This window comes from Chelonia mydas, chromosome 24, assembly GCF_015237465.2.
Source record: "Chelonia mydas isolate rCheMyd1 chromosome 24, rCheMyd1.pri.v2, whole genome shotgun sequence".
Lineage (NCBI taxonomy): Eukaryota > Metazoa > Chordata > Testudines > Cheloniidae > Chelonia > Chelonia mydas.
This window is the reverse complement of record NC_051264.2, coordinates 16,881,621-16,899,202: the sequence shown is the minus strand read 5'-3', so window position 1 is coordinate 16,899,202 and position 17,582 is coordinate 16,881,621. Positions and strand designations below refer to the sequence as shown.

The 17,582-nt window shown below is 48.4% G+C and overlaps 2 protein-coding genes across 2 annotated transcripts; both read left to right on the top strand.

The window, feature by feature from the left end:
- The first annotated feature begins 3,216 nt into the window (after positions 1–3,216).
- LOC102934681 (chemokine-like receptor 1) lies at positions 3,217–4,846 on the top strand. Its single transcript, XM_037883343.2, has 2 exons — positions 3,217–3,335; positions 3,784–4,846. The coding sequence occupies exon 2, from the start codon at positions 3,856–3,858 to the stop codon at positions 4,714–4,716; it is 861 nt and encodes a 286-aa protein (XP_037739271.1). The 5' UTR covers positions 3,217–3,335; positions 3,784–3,855; the 3' UTR covers positions 4,717–4,846.
- A 4,313-nt stretch (positions 4,847–9,159) lies between these two features.
- LOC102934457 (C3a anaphylatoxin chemotactic receptor) lies at positions 9,160–14,180 on the top strand. The gene is made up of 2 exons (XM_037883342.2): positions 9,160–9,366; positions 9,815–14,180. Exon 2 carries the CDS (start codon positions 9,887–9,889, stop codon positions 10,751–10,753), a length of 867 nt encoding a protein of 288 aa, XP_037739270.1. The 5' UTR covers positions 9,160–9,366; positions 9,815–9,886; the 3' UTR covers positions 10,754–14,180.
- The last annotated feature ends 3,402 nt before the right edge of the window (positions 14,181–17,582 follow it).

Here is a 17,582-nt window from a genome sequence, read left to right as displayed (position 1 = left end):
CAGCTCAGCTCCTGCTCTTGGGCTGTTGCAGCCCTGGATGTGGGCGATCGTCTCTGCAGATGGGATCTCCGGCTCTGCTTCATGAGAACCCTAGAGCTGAGTTGGGCTGTTTGAGGCTTGCACCAAGCTGGCCACCTTGGAGGCTTTGCAGACTAGTGTGTGTCCAGGTGTGAACGGGCTGAATTTCTGCAACGATGCGGTTGCAGCTCAGCTCCTGATCTGGGGCTGTGGCTGCTCCGGATGTGGGCGACCGTCTCTGCAGACGGGATCTCAGACTCTTCATAACGAGAGGCCCCAGAGCTGAGCTGAGGTGCTTGAGGCTTGCACGGACCTGGCTGCCTCGGAGGCTTTGCAGACTCAGATTAGTGAGCATCCCCCTGAATTTCCGCAGTGATGCGGCTGCAGCTCAGCTCCTGCTCTGGGGCTGTGGTTGCCCCGGATGAGGGCGACCATCTCTGCACACGGGATCTCAGACCCTTCGTCACTTGAGACCCCAGAGCTGAGCCGAGGTGTTTGAGGCTTGTACGGAGCTGGCTGCCTCAGAGGCTTTGCAGACTCAGATTAGTGAGCATCCCCCACCCCCGATGAGACCCCCCTTCTCCTCCTCCCCGAGAGGACAGCTTCCTGCCCCCAGACAGAGCCCGTGGGGAGGGGAAGCTGCAGATGGTGTGTGTGTGTTGGGGGAATCAATTCTGAGATGCTGTGTCTGATTCCCCCAGGACAGATAAAACAGTGAGATTAAACCTTCCAGCTTCAATGCTAGGGTGATATCCACAATGCCCCCCCCATATCTGTCTCTGTCTCCCCACCTCCTACACCAGGTACCTCCCTGCGACCACCCCACTCCCCACAGGAGCCTCCCCATATCCCTCCCCACCCCACCCATCGGTGCTGCAGCCCCTGGATTAAAGTGGTTCCCATCATATACAGGGTTTAAAGTTTGATTCAGTGACTCTCAGCACCCCCACTATACAGATTGTTCCAGGAACCCTGACCCCCACCCCGCTCCCTACAAAAGACCCCCATCCCAAATTCTTCCCTGTCACTTGTATAAACATCCCCCATGTCCCAAACCAGAGGTGGCCACATCTCAGTGGGAAAAGACCCAATAGACCAGTGGCTCTCAATCTTTCCAGACTACTGTACCCCTTTCAGGATTCTCATTTGTCTTGTGTACCCCCAAGTTTCTCCTCATTTAAAAACTACTTCTGTACAAAATCAGACATAAAAATACCAGTGTCACAGGACACGAGTACTGATAAATAGTTTACTTTCTCCTTTTTAGCATATAGTTATAAAATAAATAAATTGGAATAATAAATGTACTTACATTTCAGTGGACAGTATGTAGAGCAGTATAAACAAGTCATTGTTTGAAATTTTAGTTTCTACTGACTTCGCTAGTGCTTTTTATGTAGCCTGTTGTAAAACTAGGCAAATATCTAGGTGAGCTGATGTACCCCACGGAAGACCCCTGCGTACTCCCGGTGGCACACGTACCCCTGGTTGGGACCCACTGCTACAGACTGGTATCCAAAGGCTCAGGGCTGACGATGGCAGTAAAAGCACCAGGCCAGCAGATGGCAGCACACGTGCAAGTCAGGTGCTGGTCAGAAACTGGTAATCGAGTCACCGCGTCCCCTTCCCTTTCGCTGGGTCTACACTAGGCAACATATAATGGTGCAACTACGTCGCTCGGGGATGTGGAAATCTCCCCCCCCACCGCCCCGGGTGACGCTGTTACACCGACCTAACGCCCGGTGTAGACAACGCTTCTCCCGTCAGCACCGCTCCCGCCTCTGGGGGGGTGGATTAACGACGCCGATGGGAGAAGCTCTCGAGTCAGCACAGACAGCGTCTTCACCGAGCCGCGACAGCGCCGCAGCTGCATCGGTGCAGCCTTCCCCGTGTAGACGTGTCCTCTGATCAGCTGAACTGACTGAGCTCCTGGAGTCTCTCTGTGCCAAGCCCGGGGGCCAGTCCATTAATCCTTCTCGTGGCTCTTCTCTGACCCCCTCCAGCTGCTCAACATCCTTCTTGAAGGGTGGGCGCCAGCATCCCAGCTGTGGTTGCACCAGGGCCAGATCCAGAGGGAAAATCACCTTCCTGCTCCTAATCAAGATTCCCCTGTTGAGGCATCCCAGCATGGCTGGAGCCCTGTTGGCTCTGGGAGCTCACGTTGAGCTGAAAAGTGTCCCCACGCCTGAGGCCTCCAGGCAAATGACAAGAGAGGAAGGCAGGTTGTAGGCCAGGCTGTGGTTTGTGTGGTCTCTAGCACAGAGCGAGGGTTTCCGTAGCGTTGGCTGGCCTGTAACGTGGCCTGGGGCTGAGGGGTGGGTTCCCTGTAGCAAAGGCAGGGCTGAGAATCTCACGCCTCCCACTCCCAGCGGGGCTCTGTTTGCTTTCCCCAGCCAGGAGGGGCTCGAGTGCAGATTCCCAGCTGGCGTCTCTGCTCCTGGGACCTTGCACGGTGGAGTCAGCTGAGCGTGGCTGCCTCAGCCCCTGCTCTCCGATGGGGGCCCCGCCCGCCAGCCCACGGATGTGGACAGCCGAATGCAGACACCTTGCTAGGGCCCAGTGGGGGGTCGAGGGGAGCTGTTAGAGGGCGTTCCCTCCACCCTCCCACTTCCCTGGTTCTTGTCACACAGACAGCAAGCCGCAAAAGACCAGAAGTCCATAGTGCAGACAATGGGATGTTTATTGGGGTTAATGTCCAGCAAGCATGATTCCAATTTCCCTTCCCCCCACTTCCTGTTTGACCCCAGTTTATATAGTAATATTCACAGCTAGACCTTAACCAATTATTTTACTGAAGTTTAACTAACCGATCCTAACATATTGTAAAATCATCTCAAACCAATTATATTCCACTACCCTAATTAATTTACACCCAGCAAAATTAATTACACAGCAGACTTAAACAATAAGAGAACCAGACAGATTAAGAATAGAAAAGTGGGGGCCATAAAGATAAAACATGCAGAAATGAGGGTTTCCTAACGACAACCACTGAGAAGTTATTTCTTGCCAGAGAGGATGCCGTCAAACTAAGTTTTCTTTACAGGCAGGCCTGATATGAATATTCGAACAGGACCTTATGGTTCGCATGATATCTGCATGTAGCTGTGCGTGCCAGAGGCCTTTCAGATTTTGTAGAAGTATTCGGACCCAGCCACATCCTGTGATCACCACTCATTGTTCTCCCCACCCCAGATACACCCCCACATGAACAGCTTCCTCCTTCGGGCTGAGCCAGTCTGGGAGAGCTGCAGGCATCGCGTTGGGGACCTTGGACGGGGGTCGACTCTGAGACGTTGCATCCCCCCAAGACACGGGTAAGGAAATGAGGTAAACCCTCCAGCTTCCTCGCTGGATCTCCTTCTGTTCCACCCCTGACACCGCTGCCCCCTGGAACTCCCCCCTTCCAGCAGCCCGCATCCCATCCCCTCATCTGCTCCAGTTAGAACCAGTTGAAATTATTTACGGGGACTGTTGTCAGAGGTCAGGTGAAAAACAAAAAACATTCGGGGAGAGAATAGACACAAGTCTTGTATCTTGTCAGGGGGTTAGAAGATATGACCCTTGCAGTCCCCTTCTAAGCCTCTGGCTCTATGCTCCAAAGATCTTCAGACCATTGGTGCCATTGGCCTACAAGGATTTGATCCTATCTTAGTTCAGCTCAGGATCTGGGGAGTTTATAAACTCTAAGGAAATTATAAACTCTGCAGCTGAGTCTCTCTGTCCGTGAGAGCTTTTCTCATTGCTCTTCCTTCCTTTACTCAGTACAACGTCTGCGCTGTCCCATCTGATCCCTGAGGAGGAGGAGGGGATATTGTGACTGCACCTCTTCCAAGAATGGTGTTTCTCCGAGATCTCGCCCTGGTGCTCTGTGCCGTGGCCTTACTTGCTGGGGTACCGTTGAACGGCTACGTCCTCTTCATCGCTGGCTGCCGGGTGGAGAGGACGGCCAGTACCGTGTGGTTCTGGAACCGGGCCATGACCGATTTCATCTTTATCGTCTTCCTGCCTCTCCGATTCATTCCCATCCTCAACTTAGACTGGGTCCAGAATCTGAGCAACACCGTCTCCTCCTTCCACATGTTCTCCAGCGCCTTCCTCCTCACAGCCCTTAGTGTCGATCGCTGCATCCTCGTGGCACGCCCTAAGTGGGCCTGGAACCACCGCACACCCCAACTGGCTTTCATTATGGTTTTGGGCATGTGGGCCCTGTCTCTTGGGTTCAGCTTGCGGTACGGTGATCTATTGGAATTCCTCTTCTCACATTCCAGAACCAGCATGAATTTCCATCCAGATGAAGGGAGGGTGAAGGCCGCCGTTACGATCCAGTTCCTGGTTGGGTTTCTGATCCCATTAGCCTTGATCTTGATCCCAACATTCTACATCGTTCTAGCTGCCAAGATGAGAAGGAACAGGCTGGTCCAATCCACCAAGCCACTCAAGATCCTTCTTGGCTTGATCCCGGCCTTTTTCCTCTGCTGGCTGCCATATCACGTCTTCTTCTTCCTGCAGATCTCAGCTATGTACTTTCCGCCTATTCTGAACATAGGAAGTGCTTTTGCTTGTATCCTGACATATTTCAACAGTTGCCTGAACCCCATCTTCTACCTCAACATGGAGGAAGAGTTTCTGAGGTACCGGCAATGTGGACGCAACTCCCAAACGACCGACAACTCGGGGCCGGAGCTGGCTGAATAGGGAAATGGATGGAATTGTCGATATTTGCATGGAGAAAGAATTCTTTACACTGGGACATGTAACTTCCTCTTGATCCCAAAATTCTTTTTTTTAGCACGTGAATTTTTTGGCCTTATTCATAGAAGAGCCACGAGAATGATGACTGGATTAGAAAACCTGCCTTACAGCGAAAGACCGAAGGAGCGCAGTCTATTTAGCTTAACAAAGAGATGGTGAAGGGGTGAACCTCGCTGAGAGTCAATGAGAATATAATATAATATAACCCTGACAAAGAGTTTCCCAGGCTGGCTGTGCATTGTGTGAACAAATATTTCCTTTTATTAGTTTATATACTTCCTTTTATTTCTATAAAACCCGCTAGCTATTAATTTCATTTGGTGACCCCTAGCTCTTGTGTTATGGGAAGGAGTAAATAACACTTCCTTATTTACTTTCTCCACACCAGTCAGGATTTTATAGAGCTCTAACATATCGCCCCGTAGTTGTCTCTTTTCTAAGATGAAAAGTCCTAGTCTTCTTAATCTCTCCTCCTATGGAAGCCGTCCCATACCCCTAATCATTTTTGTTGTCCTTTTCTGAACCTTTTCCAATTCCAATATCTGTTTTTTTAGATGGATTTATATAGAGGCAATATGATGTTTTCAATCTTATCTGTCCCTTTCTTAAAGATTCCCAACATTCTGGTTGCTTTTTTGACGGATGCTGCACATTGAGTGGATGTTTTCAGAGAACTGTCCACAATGACTCCAAGATCTCTTTCTTGAGTGGTAACAGCTATTTAGACCCCATCATTGTATATGATTTAACTGGGGATCGGTCCTGCTTTGAGCAGGGGGTTGGACTAGATGACCTCCTGAGGTCCCTTCCAACCCTGATATTCTATGACTCTATGTATAGTAGGGATTATGGTTTCCAATGTGCATTACTTTGCATTTATCAACATGGAATTTCACCTGCCATTTTGTTGCCCAATTACCCAGTTGTGTGAGAACGCTTTGTAGCTCTTCGCAGTCAGCTTTGGACTTAACTATCTTGAGTAGTTTTGTATCATCTGAAAATGATGCAACCTCACTGTTTACCCCTTTTTCCAGATCATTTATGAATAATTGAAGAGTACTGGTCCCAGTACAGACCCCTGGGGGACACTGCTATTTACCTCTCTCCATTCTGAAAACTGTCCATTGATTCCTACCCTTGTTTCCTATCATTTAACCAGTTATTGATCCAGGAGAGGACTTTCCCTCTAATCTCACAACAGCTTACTTTGCTTAAGAGTCTTTGGTGAGGGAACTTCTTGCTTCTGATAAACTTAAAAAAAATTCAGATTACTTTTTGCCTCTTTGGCTAGCTATTCTTCAAATTCTTTTTTGGTCTTCCTATTTATAGTTTTACACTTCATTTCCCAGAGTTCATGCTCCTTTCTATTTTACTCAATAGGATTTAACTTCCACTTTTTAAAGGATGCCTTTTTGCCTCTCAGAGCTTCTCTAGTTTGCTGTTTACCCAAGGTGGCACTTCTTTGGTTCTCTTACTATGTTTATTAATTTGGGGGATACATTTAAGTTGAGCCTTTATAATGGTGTCTTTTAAAAGTTTCTTTGCAGCTTGCAGGGATTTCACTTTTGGTGCTGTACCTTTTCATTTCTTTTTTACTAACTTCCTCATCTTTGTGTAGTTTTCTTTTCTGAAATTAAATTCTACCGTGGTGGGCTGTTGTGATGTTTCCCCTGCCACAGGGATGTTAAAGTCCGTTATATTATTGTCACTATTCCCAAGCTGTTCAGTTATATTCACCCTTGGACCTGAACCTGTGCTCCACTTAGGACTAAATCAAGAATTGGCTCCCCTCTTGTTGGTTCCAGGACTAGCTGCTCCAAGAAGCAGTCATTTAAGGTGTCAAGAAACTGTGTCTCTGCATCGTGTTCTGAAGTGACATGTGTCCAGCCAATATGGAGGTAGTTGAAATCCCCCATTATTACTGAGTTATTTTTATTTTAATAGCCTCTCTAATCTTCCAGAATATTTCACAGTCGCTATCACCATTCTGGTCAGGTGGTCAGTAATATATCCCTACTCTGTATTCTTATTATTTGGGCATGGAATTATTCTGTATTGAGATTCTGCGATACAGTTTGGTTCATTTCAGATTTTTACTTCATTTGATTTTATGCTTTCTTTCACATATAGTGCCGCTCCCCCACCAGCACGTCCTGCTCTGTCCTTCCAATATATTTTGTACCCTGGTATTACTCATCGATTATCCTCATTCCACCAAGTTTCTGTGATGCCTGTTATATCGATGTCCTCATTTAATACGTGGCACTCATTTTCATCCATCTTATTATTTAAACTTCTAGCTTTGATTTTATGCTGCAGCCCCTGAATTGAAGTGGTTCCCATCATATACAGGGTTTAAAGTTTGATTCAATGACTCTCAGCACCCCCACTATACAAATTTTTCCAGGAACTCTGACCCCCCCACCCACTCCCCACAGAAGATCCGCATCCCAAATTCTTCCCTGTCACTTGTATAAACATCCCCCATGCCCCAACCCAGAGGTGGCCACATCTCAGTGGGAAAAGACCCAATAGACCAGTGGCTTCCAATCTCTCCAGACTACTGTACCCCTTTCAGGATTCTCATTTGTCTTGTGTACTCCCAGGTTTCTCCTCACTTAAAAACTACTTCTGTACAAAATCAGACATGAAAATACCAGTGTCACAGGACACGAGGACTGATAAATAGTTTACTTTCTCCTTTTTAGCATATAGTTATAAAATAAATAAATTGGAACATAAATGTACTTACATTTCAGTGGACAGTATGTAGAGCAGTATAAATAAGTCATTGTTTGAAATTTTAGTTTCTACTGACTTCGCTAGTGCTTTTTATGTAGCCTGTTGTAAAACTGGGCAAATATCTAGGTGAGCTGATGTACCCCACGGAAGACCCCTGCGTACTCCCGGTGGTACACGTACCCCTGGTTGGGACCCACTGCTACAGACTGGTATCCAAAGGCTCAGGGCTGACGATGGCAGTAAAAGCACCAGGCCAGCAGGTGGCAGCACACGTGCAAGTCAGGTGCTGGTCAGAAACTGGTAATCGCGTCACCCCGTCCCCTTCCCTTTCGCTGGGTCTACACTAGGCAACATATAATGGTGCAACTACATCGCTCGGGGATGTGGAAACCCCCCCCCCCCACCGCCCCGGGTGACGCTGTTACACCGACCTAACGCCCGGTGTAGACAACGCTTCTCCCGTCAGCACCGCTCCCGCCTCTCGGGGGGGGGTGGATTAACGACGCCGATGGGAGAAGCTCTCGAGTCAGCACAGACAGCGTCTTCACCGAGCCGCGACAGCGCCGCAGCTGCATCGGTGCAGCCTTCCCCGTGTAGACGTGTCCTCTGATCAGCTGAACTGACTGAGCTCCTGGAGTCTCTCTCTGCCAAGCCCGGGGGCCAGTCCATTAATCCTTCTCGTGGCTCTTCTCTGACCCTCTCCAGCTGCTCAACATCCTTCTTGAAGGGAGGGCGCCAGAACCGGACACAGCATCCCAGCTGTGGTTGCACCAGGGCCAGAGCCAGAGGGAAAATCACCTTCCTGCTGCTAATCGAGACTCCCCAGTTGAGGCATCCCAGCATGGCTGGAGCCCTGTTGGGTCCGGGAGCTCACGTTGAGCTGAAAAGTGTCCCCACGCCTGAGGCCTCCAGGCAAATGACAAGAGAGGAAGGCAGGTTGCAGGCCGGGCTGTGGTTTGTGTGGTCTCTAGCACAGAGCGAGGGTTTCCGTAGCGTTGGCTGGCCTGTAACGTGGCCTGGGGCTGAGGGGTGGGTTTCCTGCAGCAAAGGCAGGGCTGAGAATCTCACGCCTCCCACTCCCAGCGGGGCTCTGTTCACTTTCCCCAGCCAGGAGGGGCTCGAGTGCAGAGTCCCAGCTGGCGTCTCTGCTCCTGGGACCTTGCACTGTGGAGTCAGCTGGACGTGGCAGCCTCAGCCCCTGCTCTCCGATGGGGGCCCCGCCCGCCAGCCCACGGATGTGGACAGCCAAATGCAGACACCTTGCTAGGGCCCAGTGCGGGGTGGAGGGGAGCTGTTAGAGGGCGTTCCCTCCTCCCTCCCACTTCCCTGGTTCTTGTCACACAGACAGAAAGCCACAAAAGACCAGAAGTCCATAGTGCAGACAAGGGGATGTTTATTGGGGTTAATGTCCAGCAAGCATGATTCCAATTTCCCTTCCCCACACTTCCTGTTTGACCCCAGTTTATATAGTAATATTCACAGCTAGACCTTAACCAATTATTTTACTGAAATTTAACTAACCAATCCTAACATACTGTAAAATCATCTTGAACCAATTGTATTCCACTACCCTTTACAGGCAGGCCTGAATATGAATATTCGAACAGGACTTTATGGTTCGCATAACATCTTCATGTAGCTGTGGGTTCCAGAGGCCTTTCAGATTTTGCAGAAGTATTCGGACCCAGCCACATCCTGTGATCACCACTCGTTGTTCCCCCCACCCGAGATACACCCCCACATGAACAGCTTCCTCCTCCGGGCTGAGCCAGTCTGGGAGAGCTGCAGGCATCGCGTTGGGGACCTTGGACGGTGGTCGACTCTGAGACGTTGCATCCCCCCAAGACACGGGTAAGAAAATGAGGTAAACCCTCCGGCTTCCTCACTGGATCTCCTTTTGTTCCACCCCCGACACCGCTACCCCTGGAACTCCCCCCTTCCAGCAGTCCGCATCCCGTCCCCTCATCTGCTCCGGTTAGAACCAGTTGAAATTATTTACGGGGACTGTTGTCAGAGGTCAGGTGAAAAACAAAAAACATTCGGGGAGAGAATAGATGCAAGTCCTGTATCTTGTCAGGGGGTTAGAAGTTATGAACCTTGCAGTCCCCTTCTAACCCTCTGGCTCCATGCTCCAAAGATCTTCAGACCATTGGTGCCCTTGGCCTACAAGGATTTGAGCCTATCTTAGTTCAGCTCAGAATCTGGGGAGTTTATAAACTCTAAGGAAATTATAAACTCTGCAGCTGAGTCTCTCTGTCCTTATAGCCCTTTTCTCATTTCTCTTCCTTCCTTTACTCAGTACAACGTCTGCGCTGTCCCATCTGATCCCTGAGAAGGAAGAGGGGATATTGTGACTGCACCTCTTCCAAGAATGCTGTTCTTCTTAGTTCTCTTTGTGGTGATGTGTGCCATGGCCTTCCTTGCCGGGGTGCTGTCGAATGGCTACGTCCTCTTCATCACTGGCTGCCGTGTGGAGAGGATGGCCAGTGCCGTGTGGTTCTGGAACCGGGCCATGACCGATTTCATCTTTATCGTCTTCCTACCTTTTAGATACATTTCCATTTTCATCCTGGACTTAGACTGGGCCAAGAGTCTGAGCAACACCGTCTCCTCCTTCCACATGTTCTCCAGCGCCTTCCTCCTCACAGCCCTTAGTGTCGATCGCTGCATCCTCGTGGCACGTCCTGAGTGGGCCTGGAACCACCGCACACCCCAACTGGCTTTCATTATGGTTTTGGGCCTGGGGGCTCTGTCTCTTGGGTTCAGCCTGCGGTACGGTTATCTATTGGAATTCCTCTTCTCACGTTCCAGAACCAGCATGAATTTCCATCCAGATGAAGGGAGGGTGAAGGCCGCCGTTACCATCCAGTTCCTGGTTGGGTTTCTGATCCCATTAGCCTTGATCTTGATCCCAACATTCTACATCGTTCTAGCTGCCAAGATGAGAAGGAACAGGCTGATCCAGTCCACCAAGCCACTCAAGATCCTTTTTGGCTTGATCCCGGCCTTTTTCCTCTGCTGGCTGCCGTATCACGTCTTCTCCTTTCTGCTGATCTTAGCTAAGCACCGTCTGCTTATTCTGGACATGGGAAGTGCTTTTGCTTGTGTCCTGACATATGTCAACAGTTGCCTGAACCCCGTCATCTACTTAACCATGGAGGAAGGGTTTCTGAGGTACCGGCAATGTGGACGCAACTCCCAAACGACCGACAACTTGGGGCCGGAGCTGGCTGAATAGGGAAATGGATGGAATTGTCGATATTTGCATGGAGAAAGAATTCTTTACACTGGGACATGTAACTTCCTCTTGATCCCAAAATTCTTTTTTTAGCAAGTGAATTTTTTGGCCTTATTCATAGAAGAGCCACGAGAATGATGACTGGATTAGAAAACCTGCCTTACAGCGAAAGACCCAAGGAGCGCAGTCTATTTAGCGCAGTCTATTTAGCTTAACAAAGAGAAGGTGAAGGGGTGAACCTCGCTGAGAGTCAATGAGAATATAACACAATATAACCCTGACAAAGAGTTTCGCAGTCTGGCTGTGCGTTGTGTGAAGAAATACATCATTTTATTAGTTTATATACTTTCTTTTATTTCTTTAAAACCCTCTGGCTATTAATTTCATTTGGTGACCCCTAGCTCTTGTGTTATGGGAAGGAGTAAATAACACTTCATTATTTACTTTCTCCACACCAGTCAGGACTTTATAGAGCTCTAACATATCGCCCCGTAGTTGTCTCTTTTCTAAACTGAAAAGTCCCAGTCTTCTTAATCTCTCCTCCTATGGAAGCTGTCTGAACCTTTTCCAATTCCAATATATCTTTTTTTCAATGGATTTATATAGAGGCAATATGATGTTTTCAATCTTATCTGTCCCTTTCTTAATGATTCCCAACATTCTGTTAGCTTTTTTGACGGCAGCTGCAGATTGAGTGGATGTTTTCAGAGAACTCTCCACAATGACTCCAAGATCTCTTTCTTGAGTGGTAACAGCTATTTAGACCCCATCATTGTATATGATTTAATTGGGGATCGGTCCTGCTTTGAGCAGGGGGTTGGACTAGATGACCTCCTGAGGTCCCTTCCAACCCTGATATTCTATGATTCTATGTATAGTAGGGATTATGGTTTCCAATGTGCATTACTTTGCATTTATCAACAAGGAATTTCACCTGCCATTTTGTTGCCCAGTTATCCAGTTGTGTGAGAACCCTTTGTAGCTCTTCGCAGTCAGCTTTGGACTTAACTATCTTGAGTAGTTTTCTATCATCTGAAAATGATGCAACCTCACTGTTTACCCCTTTTTCCAGATCATTTATGAATATTTGAAGAGTACTGGTCCCAGTACAGACCCCTGGGGGACACGCTATTTACCTCTCTCCATTCTGAAAACTGACCATTGATTCCTACCCTTGTTTCCTATCATTTAACCAGTTATTGATCCAGGAGAGGACTTTCCCTCTAATCTCACAACAGCTTACTTTGCTCAAGAGTCTTTGGTGAGGGAACTTCTTGCTTCTGATGACCTTAAAAAAATTCAGATTACTTTTTGCATCTTTGGCTAGCTATTCTTCAAATTCTTTTTTGGTCTTCCTAATTATAGTTTTACACTTCATTTCCCAGAGTTCATGTTCCTTTCTATTTTACTCAATAGGATTTAACTTCCACTTTTTAAAGGATGCCTTTTTGCCTCTCAAAGCTTCTCTAGTTTGCTGTTTACCCACGGTGGCACTACTTTGGTTCTCTTACTATGTTTATTAATTTGGGGGATACGTTTAAGTTGAGCCTCTATAATGGTGTCTTTTAAAAGTTTCCATGCAGCTTACAGGGATTTCACTTTTGGCACTGGACCTTTTTATTTCTTTTTTACTAACTTCCTCATCTTTGTGTAGTTTTCTTTTCTGAAATTAAATGCTACCGTGGTGGGCTGTTGTGATGTTTCCCCTGCCACGGGGGTGTTGAAGTCCATTATATTATTCTCACTGTTACCAAGCGGTTCAGTTATATTCACCCTTATATTCAGTAATATATACCTATTCTGTATTCTTATTATTTGGGCATGGAATTATTCTCCATTGAGGTTCTATGATAGAGTTTGGTTCATTTCAGATTTTTACTTCGACTCTACGCTTTCTTTCACATATAGTGCCGCTCCCCCACCAGCACATCCTGTTCTGTCCTTCCAATATATTTTGTACCCTGGTTATACTCATTGATTATCCTCAATTACACCATTACACCATTGATTATCCTCATTCCACCAAGTTTCTGCGATGCCTTTTATGTCGATGTCCTCACTTAATACGTGGCACTCAAGTTCACCCATCTTATTATTTAAACTTCTAGCATTTTTATATAAGAACTAAAATGTCACTTTTTAGCTGTCTGCCATTACATGATGTAATTGAATCAACTTAGGCTTCTACTGGTGAGATTTTCAAAAGCACCTATGTGAGTTAGGTGCTTAACTCCTAACTTCAATGGGAATTTGGCAGCTAACTCCCTTAGCCACTTTTAAAAATCTAGCCCTGTGTCTTCATTGTCAAACCCGAGCCTTCAAACCCCATGAGCCACCCCCTAACACATAATGAGATTGGTTTGGAAAGAAAGACATTTGGGTTCCTCTTTTTTGCTGTATGTTTTTTTTTGCTGGGGGGGAGGGCATGTCAGACTTTTCTCTGGAAAAATGAAAGCTGGAAATTTACCTAAAAAATAATAAGAAGCGAAAGCTGAAATTCCCACCTAATCATCTGGTTCCGGGATCTGGGGCTTGCAGGAAAACGACAAACATGGCGAATGTCGCAATGAAATTGTAAGAGTCGGTGATGCTACAAAACTCCACCAAAAGTTTCAGCAAACCAGAAATATCTAGCTCTATTACTGAAACCAATGGAGTGAGGAGGTGTTCAAAATACTGGGGACTTTAAATAAAATGTGGGTGGCTGTGGCACTCTGTACCTCAAAACAGCACCCTGGAGCCCCCATATTCACCATGGTCATATCAATATGAACAAAGTCAGCCTTGTGAGGTATCATTAAAAAGTCTTGGTGTGTTGATTATTCATATACCGTTAAATTGTATGTGCTGTCATTGTATGGGGAGTTATGAAGTTTTGCAATGGGTGTGTTACTGAAATAAGTTGTGTTGTTGGGAACACCCAGAACCAGCCTTTCAGGTATGACCGTGGAGGAGCCAGACAGCGTTACTGGCTCGTCAGCACCCATGAAAGAATCCACTGTCTCAGGAACCGTATAAAATGGAGATTTCTCAGAGAGAGGACATAGACAATGGAGACTCTTTGACCCAAGTCATCCCAAAATGTAATTCCATCAGGGTGGAAGAAACAACAGAAGAGGGGAAGTGATGTCACCATTTGGTCTCATTCCCCCCCACAACTCAACACCTGGAAACACGTCTGGATGACAAAGACTTTGAACTTTGGTATCCGGCTGGAAGACAAGCCCAGCCTGTTCACTGAGGATGTGTCACCTGCTTGTACCGTCTGCCAGGGTGAGACATGGCTTGATTCAAATCCTGTTAAGTTTGTAGAACTCAGATGGCGAATTTCCTTTTACTTCTTGGGTGACCAACTGTGATCTTTATAATCACGGCGTATAATCACTTTAAATCTGTCTGTAGTTAATAAACCTGTTTTATATTCTGCCTAAAACTGTGTGTGTGGTTGAAGTGCTTAGGAAATCTTAGCTCGGTTGACAGAGGCTGATGTTTGTGCTCTCCACATTGAAGGAGGCACAGACTGGGCAATGAACTTACAGTGGCCAGGCTTCTGACCCATGCAGGATGGTACATTTCTGGGCTGCAAGGCCAGGGAGCCAGGAGGAATTGACTGGAGCCTCCCTGTTGATGGTTCATGAGTGGCTGGAAGGTCATTCATGGAACTCAGCTGGGTGTGTCCCTGCTTGGGGATGGCTGTGGAAGTGCAGGGCCTGCCAGAGGTTTTAACTTGACACAGCATCACAGTGTGAGAGGGATACTGCAGGTTGGTGGGACAGAGGGCTCAGTGGTCCCACAGTATAGCTTGCACACTGGGAACCTCGTCACAGTGGTTTTTTATACCAGTGTCTCAATGAATCCTGTTATTCCTGGCCAAAATTCATGCAGCTTTCGCCCTTCGCTATGTCGCTGCCTGCTCTCCAGCATCCAACAAATCCATCAGCCAGTCGTGGAACAGACAAAATGTTGTGTGGCTCTCAGCCAACGAAGTGAGAGATTCACGATCCACCCACCACCAGCAAAGCTCTCTCCAGGATGTTCGAGGAGGACCAGAGGTGAATGGCGGCCCACCCACAAATCACTCCCAAGCCAGCATATCCAGGTGTGAATGGGCTGAATTTTTCACAGATTAGTGAGCATCCCCCTGAATTTCCGCAGTGATGCGGCTGCAGCTCAGCTCCTGCTCTGGGGCTGTGGTTGCCTCGGATGAGGGCGACCATCTCTGCAGACGGGATCTCAGACCCTTCGTCACTTGAGACCCCAGAGCTGAGCCGAGGTGTTTGAGGCTTGCACGGAGCTGGCTGCCTCAGAGGCTTTGCAGACTCAGATTAGTGAGCATCCCCCACCCCCGATGAGACCCCCCTTCTCCTCCTCCCCGAGAGGACAGCTTCCTGCCCCCAGACAGAGCCCGTGGGGAGGGGAAGCTGCAGATGGTGTGTGTGTGTTGGGGGAATCAATTCTGAGATGCCGTGTCTGATTCCCCCAGGACAGATAAAACAGTGAGATTAAACCTTCCAGCTTCAATGCTAGGGTGATATCCACAATGCCCCCCCCATATCTGTCTCTGTCTCCCCACCTCCTACACCAGGTACCTCCCTGCGACCACCCCACTCCCCACAGGAGCCTCCCCATATCCCTCCCCACCCCACCCATCGGTGCTGCAGCCCCTGGATTAAAGTGGTTCCCATCATATAGAGGGTTTAAAGTTTGATTCAGTGACTCTCAGCACCCCCACTATACAGATTGTTCCAGGAACCCTGACCCCCACCCCGCTCCCTACAAAAGACCCCCATCCCAAATTCTTCCCTGTCACTTGTATAAACATCCCCCATGTCCCAAACCAGAGGTGGCCACATCTCAGTGGGAAAAGACCCAATAGACCAGTGGCTCTCAATCTTTCCAGACTACTGTACCCCTTTCAGGATTCTCATTTGTCTTGTGTACCCCCAAGTTTCTCCTCATTTAAAAACTACTTCTGTACAAAATCAGACATAAAAATACCAGTGTCACAGGACACGAGTACTGATAAATAGTTTACTTTCTCCTTTTTAGCATATAGTTATAAAATAAATAAATTGGAATAATAAATGTACTTACATTTCAGTGGACAGTATGTAGAGCAGTATAAATAAGTCATTGTTTGAAATTTTAGTTTCTACTGACTTCGCTAGTGCTTTTTATGTAGCCTGTTGTAAAACTGGGCAAATATCTAGGTGAGCTGATGTACCCCACGGAAGACCCCTGCGTACTCCCGGTGGCACACGTACCCCTGGTTGGGACCCACTGCTACAGACTGGTATCCAAAGGCTCAGGGCTGACGATGGCAGTAAAAGCACCAGGCCAGCAGATGGCAGCACACGTGCAAGTCAGGTGTGGGTCAGAAACTGGTAATCGCGTCACCCCGTCCCCTTCCCTTTCGCTGGGTCTACACTAGGCAACATATAATGGTGCAACTACGTCGCTCGGGGATGTGGAAATCTCCCCCCCCACCGCCCCGGGTGACGCTGTTACACCGACCTAACGCCCGGTGTAGACAACGCTTCTCCCGTCAGCACCGCTCCCGCCTCTCGGGGGGGTGGACTAACGACGCCGATGGGAGAAGCTCTCGAGTCAGCACAGACAGCCTCTTAACCGAGCCGCGACAGCGCCGCAGCTGCATCGGTGCAGCCTTCCCCGTGTAGACGTGTCCTCTGATCAACTGAACTGACTGAGCTCCTGGAGTCTCTCTGTGCCAAGCCCGGGGGCCAGTCCGTTAATCCTTCTCGTGGCTCTTCTCTGACCCCCTCCAGCTGCTCAGCATCCTTCTTGAAGGGAGGGCGCCAGAACCGGACACAGCATCCCAGCTGTGGTTGCACCAGGGCCAGATCCAGAGAGAAAATCGCCTTCCTGCTCCTAATCAAGATTCCCCTGTTGAGGCATCCCAGCATGGCTGGAGCCCTGTTGGGTCCGGGAGCTCACGTTGAGCTGAAAAGTGTCCCCACGCCTGAGGCCTCCAGGCAAATGACAAGAGAGGAAGGCAGGTTGCAGGCCGGGCTGTGGTTTGTGTGGTCTCTAGCACAGAGCGAGGGTTTCCTTAGCGATGGCTGGCCTGTAACGTGGCCTGGGGCTGAGGGGTGGGTTCCCTGTAGCAAAGGCAGGGCTGAGAATCTCACGCCTCCCACTCCCAGCGGGGCTCTGTTTGCTTTCCCCAGCCAGGAGGGGCTCGAGTGCAGATTCCCAGCTGGCGTCTCTGCTCCTGGGACCTTGCACGGTGGAGTCAGCTGAGCGTGGCTGCCTCAGCCCCTGCTCTCCGATGGGGGCCCCGCCCGCCAGCCCACGGATGTGGACAGCTGAATGCAGACACCTTGCTAGGGCCCAGTGGGGGGTGGAGGGGAGCTGTTAGAGGGCGTTCCCTCCACCCTCCCACTTCCCTGGTTCTTGTCACACAGACAGCAAGCCACAAAAGACCAGAAGTCCATAGTGCAGGCAAGGGGATGTTTATTGGGGTTAATGTCCAGCAAGCATGATTCCAATTTCCCTTCCCCCCACTTCCTGTTTGACCTCAGTTTATATAGTAATATTCACAGCTAGACCTTAACCAATTATTTTACTGAAATTTAACTAACCAATCCTAACGTATTGTAAAATCCTCTCGAACCAATTATATTCCACTATCCTAATTAATTTACACCGAGCAAAATTAATTATACAGCAGACAGAAACAATTAGAGAACTAGAAAGATTAAGAATAGAAAAGTGGGGGCCATAAAGGTAAAACATGCAGAAATGAGGGTTTCATAACAACAGCCACTGATAAGTTATTTCTTGCCAGACAGGATGCTATCAAACTAAG

Bases quoted from the DNA above. Each gene is read 5' to 3' on its own strand.
- LOC102934681 (XM_037883343.2), top strand. From the start codon at position 3,856: ATGGTGTTTCTCCGAGATCTCGCCCTGGTGCTCTGTGCCGTGGCCTTA.
- LOC102934457 (XM_037883342.2), top strand. From the start codon at position 9,887: ATGCTGTTCTTCTTAGTTCTCTTTGTGGTGATGTGTGCCATGGCCTTC.